The sequence below is a fragment of the Capra hircus genome, chromosome 13 (genome assembly GCF_001704415.2).
Source record: "Capra hircus breed San Clemente chromosome 13, ASM170441v1, whole genome shotgun sequence".
Lineage (NCBI taxonomy): Eukaryota > Metazoa > Chordata > Mammalia > Artiodactyla > Bovidae > Capra > Capra hircus.
This window is the reverse complement of record NC_030820.1, coordinates 42,288,671-42,305,428: the sequence shown is the minus strand read 5'-3', so window position 1 is coordinate 42,305,428 and position 16,758 is coordinate 42,288,671. Positions and strand designations below refer to the sequence as shown.

The window sequence follows — 16,758 nt, the reverse complement described above, 5'->3', positions numbered from 1 at the left end:
AATTTATTTCTTTTGCTTTAATCATTTCAGATAATTAGGGGGAAAGCTGAACAAGAGTCATCAGGTAAACTGGAGACTTCTGATCTTGTGCTTCCTAGCATTGGAAGAACTCAAGCTAATGGACCTTCTATTCCTGGTGAAGATGAAACCTTTGAGCCTCTTGATAACACACAAGTGACCTCTTATAATGATACTGCCCCACAAACCACATTTGCCAAGACTTATGATGAGATCAACAGTCCATCAATGATTTGCCAGAAGTCTGTGTACAGCACCCTTGAGAGCAAAGTTGATATTTTTCATGCACAAAAGGAAACAGAAGCAGATGCTCTGCAGGGCCTTACCCAGTGTAGCAGCCCCATAAACAAAGAATGTCAGCCATTGTTGGAGGGGAAGGGTGATACGGGGTACGTGATGATTAATCTGGAACCAGTTACACTCACTTTGGAAAAAAGTGCCTACATGCCAGTACAGACAGAAGCTGTCAACAGAGCTGACAAACCTTCAGCCTTTAACATGGAGTTGACTAAACAGGTGTCACCTGCTGCAAGTCTTAGACATCCTGTATCCACATTTGAAAAGTCACAGATGCAGGGCCTTGGGGAAGACCCCTCGCTGGCAGTGTCAGGACAAAAGGGCACTCAGTACCTCCATGCCTCCTCAGTGCATAGAGAGACACTTGCTGAAGAAACATATTCCTTACAGAAGGGACAGGCTGTGACAGGCTCACCTTCACCATCTGATAATCCCATGGTAATAGAAGCATTACCATTGGCTAAAAGTTCAAATTACTTGTTACCCAGAGAAGAAATGAAACTCTCTCAAGAATTCCTTCTCCCAACACAGAATCTCTTGAGCATCTCTTCGGAAGAAATAATAGAGCCGTCCCAGGTGGAAGTAGTCCCATCGTCAGCCTCTGCCCCCTTGGGAAAAAAGGATTCCCTTGACTGCATCGCATCAGTAAGGAATACTCTGTGTGGCTCTTCAGAACTAAAGAAGGACAAGAGTGGTCTGAACAGTGAAAATATTAGTTTTCAATCATTTAATTCCACATTTACCAAAGAAGCAGGCCTGTCTGTGAATAGAGAGGAGGTCAGCCTCAAGGTATCAGAGGAGGATTCCAACCTTGACCTCACTCTCACCCTATCACCACCCATGAGTCTTAGGGAAGAAGCGCCCACTGGTGAAGTGGAGCAACCGCAGGAGGCCCCGCTTCCCTGCGTAGACCTTCAGGAGATGGCAGAGGAAATACTCATGTCCAAAGAGGTTCCTTTCGTAGAAAACAGAGACATGAACTCTGCTGCTAACACGTCTGTGAAACCAGCAGAAAACAAAGAGGGAAAAAGTGATCATTTACAGACAGTGGCTTTCATACTTTCTAAAGAAACGTGTACCCTGCAGGTTGCGGAGGAAGTTCACCTTGCCTCTGACTTCCCATTCGGTTCCTTGATTGAAGAAGTGTCACCTGCTTCCAGCCCTGGCCCCCAGGCACCAGTGGAAGAAGCACCACCAGCTCAGGCCACATCTCCACGTGGTCTGAAACACTGTGACGCACTTGGTGAGAAAAGCACCAGGCTCTGTGAGGTTGAGTCAGGAGATTTGGCCAAAACAGAAAAGGAAAGTTCTCTTGTTACTGCCACCCATCCAGTGGAACAAGATAATTCAGCTCAGGTACAGCAGATGCAGCTTTCTGCTGAAACACCTCTACAATTACAGAACCACGCAGGAAGAAAAGGTAGATTCTTAATCCTTCCTGGTGACATCACTGAGGAAACTGGCCCAAGTAAATGTGGGGAGGGCTTCTCTCTCTCAGGAAAGGGGCCAGATTGCGATGCCACGGTAACCCAGCCTGCCTGCGGTGTCACGTACGGAGATTCTCTTGAAAACCTGGTATCATCAGGATACCCACTGCAGCCCACGGGTGTGGAGACCTGCAGCCCCCACTCACATCATCGTGTCCTGGAGACCAGTGAGCCTTTCAGTCCTGCAGAGATCCCTGAAAACAAGTCTTCTGCTGACATGTTTGTTTCTACAGCCACACCAGGTGCTGTGGTGACCAGCACTCAGAGCCTTCCTGAAGATGTTTTGAGCAGTAATGTGAAAACACAGGAATGCTGTTACATCCTGGTTAAGTCCTTGCGCTCCGACCCAGTTGCTGGAGCTGAGGGTGTGCAGACCCACGGGCAGCCAGAGCTCCCCAAGCCTGCACTCCCCTCAGGCAGGGCTACCACAGCAAACAGCACAGGCCCCAGCGACACAGGGACAGGGTTCCCGACACAGGAAGTCCCGGTTGTCAGAATGACCCACCTGCTCGACAGTGAGGATAGTGGAGCCGAGTTACAGGGAAGAGCCGTGGATCCAGGACGTGCTGGCCCCCAGCTGCTCACCACCTCTCCACAAGGCAGACATGAGTCAGCCTGTCTGCTGCAGGAGGGGTCGCCGTGTGCAGTATGGGATCTGCTCCATGGCGGACTTCTCCCCACGTACCTGCAGGCTGATGCTCACCCAGGTACTGCAGCCCACGGCGAGAGTGCCAGTCCAGAGCCCTCTGTGTCCTTTGCTCCCCGATCTGGTGCACCTCCTGTTGGTGGGGTCTCTGAAGAGCAGCTGCAAGGTGTGAGTGCGGGCGAAGCAGGCACAGGCGGAGGCATGGGTGTGGGCGTGACCTCTGACATCTACTATGAACCCCTTTCTGGAGACTCAGATCAGGACTCTCTGGGTGAGTGTGGACACCCCAGATACAACACAGAAGAGTCCCGTGCTTCACAATATGGCCACACCGGGAAAAGAGAAGGTGCATCCAAAGATGGTTACGATGCTTTCCTGAGCCTGAACACCAGTGATGACCATGACTGGGGCTACGCGAGCCAGGTTCCAGGGCTGGAGACCAGCGTTCCTCCCAGAAGTTGGCTGGGTGGACTGAAGAAGGAAGCTACGTGTGTGCCCTGTTACGTCCAAATCCGAGATGTCTGTGGGGTCCCCAGGAGCTACGCCAACTTCACAGTGACCAGAGAGCTCAGAGACACACCAAGAACCCTGCACGGCTTGAGGCGGCGCCCCAGCAGCACGGTCCCATGTGGCTTGCTCAGCTCCTGGGTGGACACCTGGCAGGGAACAGATGACCTCACCCAGAACACTTTAGACCTGGAGCACCTGCGTTTTGCACACAAACTGAAACAAATTGTGAAGATGGGAGCCGCTCGGCATTCTGCCCTTTCGCCCGGTGCCTTTCCAAAGGAGCCTCCACCCCAGGTCACCACCGGGGCTTTTCCTGGGACCCCAATGCCCACATGCCCGGGGCTGCCTGCCACCTCCCGAAGCAGGAGTCCTCTTGTGGTGACAGTCGTGCATCAGATGCCCAACCATGTGGACCGCTCCTCCTCCTGGAAGAAGGGGTGTGGCCATGGTAGAAATCACCTCACAAACTCAGACCAGAATCAGACCGCCTCCTTCCACCTCCACAAGCTGAAATACAACAGTACATTGAAAGACTCGCGCAACGACATTGCTGTCATTCTCAGTGAGTATGCCGAGTTCAACAAGGTGATGCTGAGCAGCCGCCAGTTGGTCCAGGACACGGAGCCACCTGTGGCTTTGGGAGCGGCCATGCCCAGTGAACTGTGTGTCTGCAGCCCACAGCCCGCCTCCTACGAGGACCTGGTGGCCGACCTGTGCTCCAGCCTGCGCGTTAAGCTGGAGCGAGTGGTCAGGGAGGCGTGTTCCAGCACCTTCCTCTTCCACCTCGTAGAGACTGAAGACAAGTCCTTCTTTGTAAGAACAAAGGTAAGGTGCCAGATTTTTCCTTCAGTTTTTATTACTTTGATTGCAGGTCCAAGTTTTTGGTTTTTTTTTTTTTTAGTAATACAGCATTCTCAGCTTCAGAAAGCAGCCACGATGTGGTATTATACCTTCTCAGCTCAGTCTTTCCCTGTCCCCAGTGCCACTACAGAGCAGGGTAAGGTCCTATGTGCCTGCCTCCTGGGGGTCCTCCCCGTGTTGCCCTGGTCACTGAGCACCTCCAGGCCTGAGGCTCCCCAAAGGGTAGAGAGTAGAGAGGGCCTCCCAAAGTGTAGTGGTCACCATCGGGTCAAAGGATCATACAGCAGCACGGAGACGACCACCCTAGGCCCCTGGAAGGCGCTGAGGAGTGCTTCTGAAAGAGCAGCCGTGCTTTAGAGAGCATTTCTCCACCGCCCGGAGGGTGGCTAAGGGAGGAAGGGCAGCCTCACGAAGCTCCCCAGGTGGCTGAGCCAGAGACGGTCTCCTGGGAGACGCTGATGGCTCCAATTTCGTATCATTTAAATATGATTTCTAAGTATTTATTTTTCCCAAATTTGTGAAATCTGATCTTCTGTGTAACTGGTATTTTTCCCCACCAAGGCTCCTTTTGCTGTCCATGGTTTTTCACAGATGGCTGCCAGATGTGGTCTCCTCCACCCCCATCATTGCTCCCATTTCACGCCATTTTGGGAAACAGTTTTGTTGAAAAAAATACAGCATGAAATGGCCTTCAGTCTCTTTTGGAAGGTGCTTCGCCTCCAAAAGTAATCTGTAAATAATTTTTTTTAACCTTGAATTAGAGTTGATTTTCTTTGGCTCAGTGCATAGCCGTACCTTAACATGTGCTGACATGAGTCAGGGCCAAGTCCCTGTTCTGCCACAGTGAGCAGAACACTTGCTTTCTTCTTGCTTCCCTCTCAAAAGCAGCAGAGCAAAAGTGATGCTGGTTTCCATACAGGAGCAACCAGAAGGATGTTAAGTTTATTTATAGCTGGAGTACTTATAGATAACACACATTTCAACAGTGACTATATTGTTTCATGGTAATATTTTGTCACATGACCACTATTTACAACAGAAAATAACAAATTGTGTGTTCCTCAAATGAGCAAGTGGACACCTTGTAAAATACATTGAGAATAAAGTGTAATCAGGAGCAGTGTTTGTAGCTCAGAAAGCTCTCCTGGAAGATTCGTCTGTTCCAGAGCGCCCAATGGGGTGTCAAGCCCCGTTTACTCATGAAGTGATGAACGATATTAGATACTTAGATATTTTAGTGAGCTCTTTATTAAAAGAAATTTCGTCTGTAGGAGTATTTTTGAAAATACATCACCATACATTTTTCATTTTACTTTAAGATTTTTATTGGTGTATAGTTGATTTACCTGGGGAGGGCATGGCAACCCATTCCAGTTATCCTTGCCTGGAGAATCCCATGAACAGGAGAGCCTGGTAGGCTACAGTCCATTGGGTCACAAAGAGTCGGACACAACTGAGTGACTTAGCACGTGGTTGATTTACAGTGTTGTATTAGCATCACCACACATTTTGAATGAAGAATTGAAAGTCAAAATTCAGGTTGCCTTGAGAGCCAAGGGAGACTGACCAAAGTAACACCTCACTTTTATAAAAGAAATAACAAATGATGGACAGTGTTACTGGCAATCCTCCAGACCGGAACAGCATCAAAATCAGAGGACAAGCTTGAGGAACTTAACTACACAAGCTTATCCTCTCAACAAAGCTTACTGCAGGGCCATTCTGTGGGATACAGCCATGCCCCTCACCCCTGGTAACCAGGCCCAGTATAACCCCAGCACCTGCCACATCCCAGAGCCTACACTGTCCAACTGTCTGCCAGCTTCTCCATCATCCGCCCTCGCTAGTGATACTCAGAGCAGTACACAGGCATCAGGGCTGGTCAAAGTCCTGGAAAAACTGAGGCGGCAGTTTTAAAGTAAATATCTTCATCCTCAGGGTGACTCCCTTCAGAAGGAGTATGTGTGTTTGATGTTTCTGAAGAATCAGCCTTTGATATGGACATAAAAGATTCATTATAAAGTGCTCATCTAGTAGTAAAGACAAACTTATATGCCTTATTAGGACATAATTTAGTAAATAAGATGTGCTTTCTTATATATCTTCTGTCAGCAGTTTTATAACAGTTCTGTGCAAGTATCCTTTCTTAAACAATAGCTATCTGTAAATCTTCCAGAATATCCTGAGGAAAGGAGGCCACACAGAAATCGAACCTCAGCATTTCTGTCAAGTATTTCACAGAGAGAAAGGTGCACTCTTAGTCATCATCAGAAATGAAGATATAGCATCCCACCTGCATCAGGTAAGTTTGGAGATCACCTTCTTACAGAGAAACTTATTCCAAACATTTTTTATGTTGTTCTGAAATTAGCCTCATCACTGCCTTTTTATTTAGGGGAGAGGTTAAAACCTGATACCGTTGAATCTAAGTGGGAAGATAATGGGTTTGAGATACCGTGCTGCTGATACTCATGTTGTCATTAAGGTATTGATCTGCAAATTATGTCTGCGAGTTAAGAATATCTTCACAGTAACTAAGGGAGAACATCAATGAAGAGACCGATGTTCCACCTAAAATACAAATCTGCACCTCTGGATATCTAACAGAAACAAGTCTTGCTTTAAAAGGACTTGTGAAAATTTTAATTCTTTGTTACCATGGTTACCTATTAACTGAATAAAAGTAATTGTGCCAGGTCAAGCCCCTTTTGGGGACAAGCACAGTCCTGCATCAGGACAGAGTAACTGAACCCACAGCAGACTGCACTGAGCTGGAGACGGTGGTGAGCCTGCCACCTGATACACGTCCCAAACCTCAGGTGTCCCAAACTCCATCCCCCACCTCTGGAGTTGAGACCACTGTGTAATTAACAGGTCAGTCAGGGTTAAAGGTTTTTCCAGCTGTTCTTGAGTCCGGATGCCCTTTAAAAGTGACAGAAGTGACCCCATGAGCCTGTCTTCACTGGGAACCTCTTATGTTACAGATCCCTTCTCTGCTGAAGCTGAAGCACTTTCCCAGGGTCGTCTTTGCTGGAGTTGACAGCCCTGAAGACGTCCTCAATGACACCTACCAAGAGCTTTTTCAGACAGGAGGCTTTGTGGTATCAGATGACAAACTACTAGAGACTTTAACATTAGGTTGGTCTCTTATTTTCCTTTCTTATATAGTCAAATCAGTTTCTCCTTGCCCAGTGACCCAAATATTTCATCAAATAGAAATTATCAACTTAAACATCAGTCACCATATACTGAGGGCTTAATTTCTGCCATATGCTGTGCTAAGCACTGTGCTCTTCACATCTTTTGCATTAACCAGTCACCTCCCCCACCAGACCGCTCAGTAATGCAGCTAAACTATTCATATGCATTAGAGATTGTTATATTCAATTTCTCCCTTTGGCAAATCGTGTTACATATTGTTTAGAATCAGCCCTCTTTACTCCATTTCCGTTGCCATCAACGCGACCATCAATACCAGAGAAACCTAAAAACCGCCACTCAGTCTGTTCAGTCACCTGCTTGAACATTCGTATCTGCTTTCTCTCAGAGCAGTGACCGACACAGAAGGATGTCAGAGCACAGGGCAGCACTTTATTTACAGTCCAAGTCTGTAGCTCCGATGCCACATGAGAAATACGGATACCACTTCTGCACTGAACTTTAACTTGTATCATGAATGTTGCAGATATTTATAGATTCTGTGTTAAGCCTGCTGCAGCAGAACCCACTTCTCCATGTCCATGGTCTGTATGACTGCAGCGCTGCCTCCACTCACTCCTCCCTGCGGGAGCATGAGTGGGCAGGGCTGGGTTGAGAAGCCCACCCTGCAAAAGAGGGGGCAGTGATGGTGAACACACAAGCACAGGGCCTTATTTCTCACAGGTAATCACTCGGCTTTGACGACCTAGCAATCCTAAAACGCATCTTCTCTTGTTAAACTTGTTCTACCTCTAGTTCAACTGAAGGAAATTGTCAAAATCCTAGAGAAACTAAATGGAAATGGAAGATGGAAGTGGTTGCTTCACTACAGGGAAAATAAAAAGCTAAAGGAAGATGTGAGGTAAGACCTTCATGGAAGGTGAGGCTTGGTGGGGTGGGGAACCCCCAAGTTCACCTGGAAGTGCTCCCTGAGCTCTAGACCACCATCAGTCAAGTGCTGCCCCAAGGTCATGGACTTACCTAAGATCTTGAGGGGAAATGGCTGAGTACAGAGGCTGGGGAAAGGTGTGTACTTAGGAGAGGAACCAACCGAGCAGACCTGAGAGCCAGCATTGCCAGGGAGGGGCAGAGCCCTCACAGGGCTTCATTACCACAGCACTTCAGAGGGGAGGTGAGGAAGGTTCAAGATCAAGAGTAAGTGGAGACCAGATGAAAGGGGAAGGAGTATGACTTACTATAGTGAAGATAAAAAGTCTAGGAATAAAACTGAAAATTAAGATACAGAAAAATAAAATCTTTCACAAACTTAGACTAATCTAAATTTAACATTGTATTTTTCAGAGTGGATTCAATTGCACATAAAAAGAACTTAATATTGAAATCGTATCAGAGTGCAAACATCATTGAGCTGCTTCACTATCACCAGTGTGACTCTCGACCATCAACCAAAACTGAGCATCTGAAATGTCTGGTGAACCTGCAGGTTCAGCACATCCACGCCAGGTTTGCCGTCTTCCTGACAGGTAATTCACAGCCTTGCTGCTGCTGCTAAGTCGCTTCAGTTGTGTCCAACTCTGTGCAACCCCATAGACTGCAGCCCACCAGGCTCCCCAGTCCCTGGGATTCTCCAGGCAAGAACACTGGAGTGGGTTGCCATTTCCTTCTACAATGCATGAAAGTGAAAAGTGAAAGTGAAGTCACTCAGTCGTGTCTGACTCTTAGTGACCCCATGGACTTCAGCCCACCAGGCTCCTCCGTCCATGGGATTTTCCAGGCAAGAGTACTGAGGTGGGGTGCCATTGCCTTCTCCAAATTCATAGCCTTAGTGCTACCTGATTGTCATCAGCCAGGAAATGGCCTTCCAGGCGGAGTCACTGGCAGCCTGAACATACAAGGCTGGGGTGAGTAGAGCAGATTTTATTTCCTTAGATAAAGGTCTGTTAAATGAAACCATCTACGGTTTTAAGGAATGAAGGCCCATCAATGGTTTCAGCACCCCATCCCCGAGGCAGCTGACCCCGAAGTTTCCAGTCTTGTTCTTCATTTGACACAGGCTCCTTCTTTCCCTCATATGTAATGTAGTTTTAAAAGGTAATAATGTAGTAATAAAAGGTGTATACACGTTTTAAAAGCTGTATACAAATTAATGAATTGTTCACCAAAAGTTATTTTTCTTTTTGCAGAAAAGCCTGTGGTCTCCAGAGAAGTCTTTGAAAATAGTGGCATCCTTGTGACAGATGTAAATGACTTTATTGAAAATATACAGAAAGTAGCAGCTCCATTTCGGAGTAGCTACTGGTAAGAACACTTCCCAAACACTCCCATGTGACCTGGAATTGACAGGGGTACATACCGACATCTGTGTCTATGAGAAACCAGTTGCTCAGAAATTGTTTTGTATGTTACACATCATGCTATAGATTTAAAGTGTTTATTTAGGGGTGGAATTGCTGCTGGTTTGGCATAAAGGGGACTTTATCAAGTATCATTAATGAATAACTACTTTCTGAATGATAAACGTTTTCACTTGCAGAGAGAAGACAATGTCACCTAGACTCCTGGGTATTTTCCCCAGTAGATATCATCCTACTTACACAACAGTTCTTGGTTATTTTGTTTTGAAGACAGAATTATCAATTTTGTACTTATCCAGGTGGCTCAACTGCAGCTTACCTAGAACATCGACGATGCCAACAATAAATGAGTATTTTCCCTTTTCTTTGAAAATCTTTGAGATCTCAAATCAGTGTTTTGCAACCTGGGGAAATGTTTTCCTTCATGTTTTACACATTGCCAGAATGACTTTGTTCACAGCAGCACTGTACTTATTCATTAGCTTTGGACTGCAGTGTTCAATATTTTCATTTTGAACAGAATGTTTTCAGAGCTATTAATTGAACTTAATATTAAAAATAAGAATTTTACAAGTATACTGAATTGTAGCAAAAAGTACACCTATTTTAACCAGTAGCTCTGTTTTTGCATGTTAGGGTCAAAAATGCATCTGTAATGCATGTGACAGTCTGTTTTAAAGGTTTTACCACATAGAATCTTAAGTGGTTATACTTCCTGTTATTTATGCTACACTACATGAAATTAGTTTTTTCCTAAATGGTACAAATTTATGAACCGTCATTTTTCACTTACTCAGTTTATGTAAATACTGCACTACAAAATCAGTCCTGAGGAAGAAATAATCATTTATTTATGTTAAAAATAATTTCTACAATAATCTTTAAAACTCAAAACCAAGCAAAAAACATTTGTATGATACATAGTATCTATTTGGAACAAAGATTTTTGTAACTAATTTTTTTTTTTAATAAAGACAACTAAAAATCATTCAACTGCTTCTGCAACGACTTTATGGTAAAAATTAAATGTGTTAGGGGAAGATTTATAGCGGTTTAAATTTTTCAGGCCACTTAGCATAAGCGCTTCCAGAGAAATGCTCCCACTTACCTCACTGTAGCCTCACTCCTTTGGCCTCATCCTCACAGACCTGCCTGGTGCTCCCCTATCCCAGGTGTAGCTGGCCAGAGCAGCAGGGGACAGCTCAGGACCGCGCCCCACCCCCAGGCCTGGCCTTCTTGGGGTCACACTAGGCCTGTCCCTCAGGAAGACATTTACCTGCTTCATATCCTGCCCCTACTGAACCCAACGTGCTAATAAATTCACTTGTCTTCCTAGGAGGAGGAATAGAGTTTACCCTAGCCCTTACTTAGAAAACCAACCAGTTAATTTTTACCCCAGGAACAAGAACCTAGTAAGAGAACCATAGCTGAATTAGGCACCCTGAATTAATCAGAAATCACTACAGAAAAGGAGAGCACGTGGCTGACACACCTGCCACCTGCCCAGCGTGGCACCTGCCCTGCCACCTCCTCTGCTGAAGACGGAGACTGGCCCGCAGGCGCCTGCCAGGCCATCTGTCCTGTGACTGAGGGCTGAGCCACGCCGAGAGGGTGGGCACACTAGGCTGAGCTGCAGTACAGACTCTGCCCTCGGCAACCCTGTACCCACTGGCCTGGCACCGACATATTATTGTTCAATAAATATGCTGAAATGCAGAACACGAAGACACGCTGGTGCTCTCTTGTCACTAGGCCAGCAGGCACCTCTGCTGCATTAACAGTTCGGTGTGAATTACTGTGTGACAAGGGGGTGGCCTGTGGGAATTTTAGATAACTCTCTTTAGAAAGGGCAGAGGTTTCAACTGGGATGATCGGGTATGTCATCCAGGGAGGTGCATACCATGTGCAGGACAAGCCCCCCAAAAGTGGGCAGTATGAGACTGATCTAAAGTAACCACCTGGGTAATATAAGTTGTTATTACCCTAAATCCTTTAACAGAGCAGAGCACCTACCTTAGTCTATGTCCTTCAGACTCATCTGTAAGAATCAACACTCAGACCGAGAGAATAGTCACAATGTCCTCATTCCTCTGATGTAGTAACAGCATAAAGTGAGGCTTGAACTATCCAGGGGAAAGGGGGTACCATTAAAACTATGTGCAGCTATAATCTGAAATAAATGGAAATATTAAAGCACCTACTCCACTTGGCAGGGTCCTCTACTCTCTCATGACAACAGTCTTTCTAAACCACTACTTGGGATTCCTAGGAGGGTCTAATAAACATTGTGTCAGGACGTAATTCAGGGTCTACTCACAGTGCAGCCTGATGGTGGTGCTCCACCGTCCACGAGGGGTCTTCAGCGCTCACCCTCACATCTGATTCCAGCTCTAGTGAAGGAGATGAGCAGCTTGTCAGGCCAGTGCAGTACTCACTAGCTCTGAGTTGTCAGGACACAAAAGACGAACAAGAGGGAGCTGGTTTCCAGAGTTTGGCTTTATTTGCAGTACAGAAATCATTTGGAGACATCACTGGAGCAGAGGTTCTGTCAAATCAATACTGTGCTGCAGCTTGGTCCGTTGAAGAAGCCACATCTGGGATACAGAAGAAGCTCCTACGTTTACCTGCTTTATGATGGGTTTCTTTCCCCTCTGCGCTCATCAGTTTTAATAGGTTAAAACACCGCACACAGGCTTCCTCCAAAAGACTATCCAAGTCTGGAGTTTGGTTAGAACTGGAGGCCCATGTAAACCAAGCTTGTGGCTGGGCTGGGTGGGCACTGTCCTGACACATGACGTGAACGGAAAGGGGTGGGGAGGAGTAAAGGACGCTGTCCCAGGTTACAGACATTCAGTTCTGAACCTCCTCACCGTCAAGAGGACAAGATGGCACGCAAGCTGCACTGACCCAGCTCTTGAACAGCGGAAGCTCATAACTGCAAAGGCTACACTGATTAAAAGATACAAATTACTGTATCAAGTTCTCTGTATCAGTATCACAAGGTTTTAAAACTGATCCTTCACTAGGAGAAACAAGCCAATATTGGTTAAATTGAACAGAACGTGGGAACCCACCAATTCGGAAGAGCCACTCCATGAAAACAAGTTAATACATGATATTAGAAAGGGGAGGAATATTTACTGGTACAGTGCTCTGCAATCTCTCAGTTTTGATTACAAAAGCAGGCCTTACAATACTGATTTCATACAATATGCATCATTTGCCAAATTTTAAGTTTGTCCTAATTAGATGATAACATGTACTGCTGTTAGTCTTCCCCATAGATGTCATTTTTCTTGCGCTTCATTTCCTCAAAGTCAAACTCGGATCCCATCATCCTCTTATAGATGTCCTTAATGTCATCACAGGTCGTCTCAAAGTGAGTTGTCGCATCATAGGTACGGGATATAAAGATCTGGAAATGAAAATCACAAAGACTTGAAACTTATCTGGTGACATCGCCCAATGAAGCTTGGTAATTACCTTTTTCAGATAGCCACTCACCTGGCTTTCTGTTCCCAGGTCTTTTGGTACAAGGAGGTCACTGATGCTAACGAATCTGGAGGGGAGAGAGAACTCAGTCAGCAAGGGAGCTGACATGCCCCTCACTGCTGGGCCTGATACTCCAAGCCCAGGCAAGGAGGTTGGGAAGAGCCGACGGCTGCACTCACTGTTCTCAAGGGTTCAGTTCACCACAGAGCCAGTCGGTCCCGGGTCTGAGCTGGCATAAACAAACCCAGCACTTACTTCTGCTCAATTGGTTCCAGGAGCTCCAGGGCTGGTCTGATTTCCTTCTCAGGCTCCTTGGTCTCCACCGTTGTGCTGGCGATAGCAATGTACTTGCCTTGTGCGGCCACATTGTGTGCAGAGGAGATCATGCAGACATAGATATCTGGAAGCAAGCAAAGCCACTACTGCCAGGCCCTGTGGACATGGGGCCTAGGTGCGCACTCGGTTTCACCCCAACTTCAGCGAGCTGTGAGTTAACGTTACTTGGAACAGACTATCTTCTGAGACAAGTTCTATATGGAGGCAAACACGGTCAGTCGTACATAGGGGATGGAAATATTCAGCCACTTTGAGCCTACTGGAGATGAAGGAAGGGGTCACATGGCAGTGAGTAGTGGACGTGGACATGAGTCTGCCCAGCTACCACAGCTAACTGTGGAAACCTGTCTCTCATCCCTGAATCCTGCACTTAGAAAGGTTCTGACTAGCCAAGGTGGGGTTTAACTACTGATTTCTCATTTTTTTTAAGCAATAAAAATTGCAAACAGCATAAGCTACTCTTATGTTGACATAAGCTCATAATAATTCCACACTTGTCTGTGTAACACTAAAGTAACTACATAATTTCCAATACAGAAAACATTTAGGCTCCCCTTACTCTTTGTTTTCTTATTTATTCTTTTGGCTGTGCTCAGCCTTCTCAGAGGCTTCACTTGTTTCTGAGCATGGGCTCAGTTGCTCTGCAGTATGTGGAATATTCCCAGACCAAGGATCAAACCCATGCCCCTGCACTGGCAGGGGGATTCTTAACCAATGAACCACCACCAGGGAAGGCCTCACCTTGACAGACCCTGAGATCTACTGGGAACCCTTGAGAGATTACTTTAGTCAAAGTCCCTTTGTTTCAGTAATAACCTTCTGTGATTTGATTTCTTATATGGAAAATACATAGTTGGCCATTTAAAGGTTAATAGTTCCTTTTAAGTTGAAGTTTACATAAATAAAACCTTCAGGGCTCTAACTGAAAGGAAAATGGGAAATGCTACTTAGATGAAAACAAATGGTTAAAGCAAACAGATGCAGATTTATGATTTCAGAGCTAAGTTGTGATCTTAATCAGAGAAATCCAAGTTGTTTTCTAGCACACTGCTAAAGGCAAACACAAGTATAGATATTGACAAATCATGACATAATAGTAGTGCTGTCATCAGCCTAAAAGTTACAGTGAAACCAGGTCAACTAATAAGCATAAACTCCCACAAGCATACAATGTTCAGACGAGAGAGTGCACTCATAGGGTCCAGCTCTCGGTTCTACAGAGGAGGGAAGGGAGGCCCCAAGAGGTGCGTCGAAGTCAAGGCAGGGCTCCTGGCCTAACGTGTCCATTTCAAAGTTATGGTCTAGGAGTTCTATGAGCTAAAACCCATCACATTTTCCATGTGTAAACTAAAGTTTCTTCACTCTAATAGGACAGATAAAAACTGCAATTTATGCAGACGTTGCCTGACCTCTGTAACGTACCTGACTTCCGGTTGACTTGGTTCTGTGGAATAATGATCTGGCAGGAGTTGGCGTCGTTGGTGTTTTTGATGGGGTGGCTGAGGATACAGATGACTCTGATCACCTGGCCCACTTTTTCTACTCGATCTTTCACATAGCTGGGATCACAGATGAGCTGCTTACAGCGAGCAATCTGCAACAAAACATTGAAGACTTTCTAATACTCAGTGTTCATCACAATGTTTTTAGAAGGTATAATGATGCCACTGTTTCCTGAACATCACCTGTTATCTTCATCAAGTTAACCACAGATAATTAGTGAATTAGAGATAACTATTAAAACTAGCTTTGCCAACAATCCCTGTAAGTTCTCCTGGAGCAAATCTATGAATTTTAAATCTTATTCAAATAGATAAAATGTGTTGCATGGTGTTTAGACATATAAGCTTTAGAACTGGGCAGAAGAGGGCTCATGTATTGCTAGAATTAAATGAAACTGTTCAAAGATGTGTATAACGGACTTTTGGACTCAGAGGGAGAGGGAGAGGGTGGGATGATTTGGGAGAATGGCATTGAAACATGTATACTATCATGTAAGAATTGAATCACCAGTCTATGTCTGACGCAGGATACAGCATGCTTGGGGCTGGTGCATGGGGATGACCCAGAGAGATGTTATGGGGAGGGAGGTGGGAGGGGGGTTCATGTTTGGGAACGCATGTAAGAATTAAAGATTTTAAAATTTAAAAAATAAAAAACTAAAAAAAAATTTAAAAAAAAAAAAAAAAAGAAACTGTTCAAGAAATGTCATTATGTGTGAATGGACCCAGTGAGAAATAAACGCTTATGGTACAAACAAACCATAATCACTCTAAGTCTGTACTTCCTAAGTAAAATTTAAGTTGCAAGATAATTTCTGTAATATTACAGTTTTCCTCTTTATATCAAAGCACTGAAATGTCCTAAGAGGAAGCAGTTGCCTAAAACAAAGAAGAATGAATAAAAAGAACCTTGAGTTATCAGATTAAAATATTCACCCCTATTTCCTAAACATCTATTATGTGTATGCTAAAAGCACAAGATAGTTACAAAAGATCTACAACAATAAAGGGTCAGAGGGTCAACTAGTGAGTGTAGATTAAGGTCTGAATCCATGGAATACAATCAGGAATGCCAAAAAAAATTTTTTTTAACATATGAGGTTTTTTTTTTTTTTTAATAGTTCTATTTGTAAAAGTTGATGGTTCATGAAATATGGTCTGGTTTGCAGATCAACAGCAATGGCACCCCCTGAGAACTTGGAAGAAAACGAAAACCCACCACAGAACTACTGAAAAAAAAAAGTACTTTAACGAAATTAACAATTTATATTCAAATTTGAGAAACACTGTTCAAAACTCCTGGCCAGTTCCATGGCTAAACCCCAAATAATAAATGTTCATGGTAATTATTATTGACATTATTAATTGTATTAATAATAATAAAACGGTATTGGCCAAGCCCCATTTCAACCAATAAATTGTAAGTGGAACAAATAAAGCTAAATTTAAATGAAATTTGGGAGATAGGCACCAACCCACACCATATAAATAAAACTTACCATTTAGAGCGCATTCGTAATTTCTGTTTTAGTATTAAGCAACAATCAACACAATAGAAAAAAAAACTTTTTTAAACAAAAGCACACCTGTAACTAGTTTTCGGTCGTTATGAACACCCAGTTACCATAAAGAAAACATATGTGGTCTGAAATCCGGGCTCAATGTCCACACCAAGTTAAGTACTTACTAGACAATAAAGTTTTCTTTACAAGAATATCATTTTTTTAAGTTGTAAAAGGTTCTTACCTCTCCTTCAGATTTTACACCAATCACCTTTCCATTCTGCATAATGATTTCTTCAATTGGTTTATTCAGCATGTAGGTACCTCCATAAATAGCACTTAGCCTAGGGAAAAAGAAGTATTTACAATTAGTAATTTATAACTGCTAAACTACTAGTCTCCTTTCTTAGACATTCATGAATAGTAGGCAACATTCGTTCAATTTCGTTCCAAAAGGCATTAGTTTAAGTCATTAAAGCATCAATTCTAAAACAGTCAAAACCATGTAAATGATGTCTTACTTTCAGTTATGAATATAGTAAAAAAAAAAAAAAAAAAAAAAACCACACTGACCAGTAACAAGAGAACAGCTTT

At 44.4% G+C, this 16,758-nt stretch overlaps 2 protein-coding genes across 7 annotated transcripts in view; one reads left to right on the top strand and one right to left on the bottom strand.

Annotated features, from left to right (window-relative positions):
- Positions 1 to 12,355, top strand: part of FAM208B (family with sequence similarity 208 member B) — a 70,363-nt gene extending 58,008 nt beyond the window's left edge. For all 6 annotated transcript variants that reach the window (XM_018057295.1, XM_018057298.1, XM_013968582.2 and 3 more), the window contains 6 exons: positions 31 to 3,783; positions 5,996 to 6,121; positions 6,804 to 6,957; positions 7,774 to 7,879; positions 8,320 to 8,501; positions 9,162 to 12,355. In XM_018057295.1, coding sequence (XP_017912784.1) covers positions 31 to 3,783; positions 5,996 to 6,121; positions 6,804 to 6,957; positions 7,774 to 7,879; positions 8,320 to 8,501; positions 9,162 to 9,280 — 4,440 coding nt within the window. In that variant the 3' untranslated portion in view covers positions 9,281 to 12,355. The remainder of the gene's footprint in view (positions 1 to 30; positions 3,784 to 5,995; positions 6,122 to 6,803; positions 6,958 to 7,773; positions 7,880 to 8,319; positions 8,502 to 9,161) is intronic.
- Positions 11,811 to 16,758, bottom strand: part of GDI2 (GDP dissociation inhibitor 2) — a 29,239-nt gene continuing 24,291 nt past the window's right edge. Inside the window, exons 7-11 of the mRNA XM_018057299.1 lie at positions 16,409 to 16,508; positions 14,583 to 14,754; positions 13,080 to 13,224; positions 12,837 to 12,891; positions 11,811 to 12,747 (exon numbers count right to left, since the gene is read on the bottom strand). Of these exons, the coding sequence (XP_017912788.1) occupies positions 12,601 to 12,747; positions 12,837 to 12,891; positions 13,080 to 13,224; positions 14,583 to 14,754; positions 16,409 to 16,508 (619 nt within the window). The 3' untranslated portion in view covers positions 11,811 to 12,600. The remainder of the gene's footprint in view (positions 12,748 to 12,836; positions 12,892 to 13,079; positions 13,225 to 14,582; positions 14,755 to 16,408; positions 16,509 to 16,758) is intronic.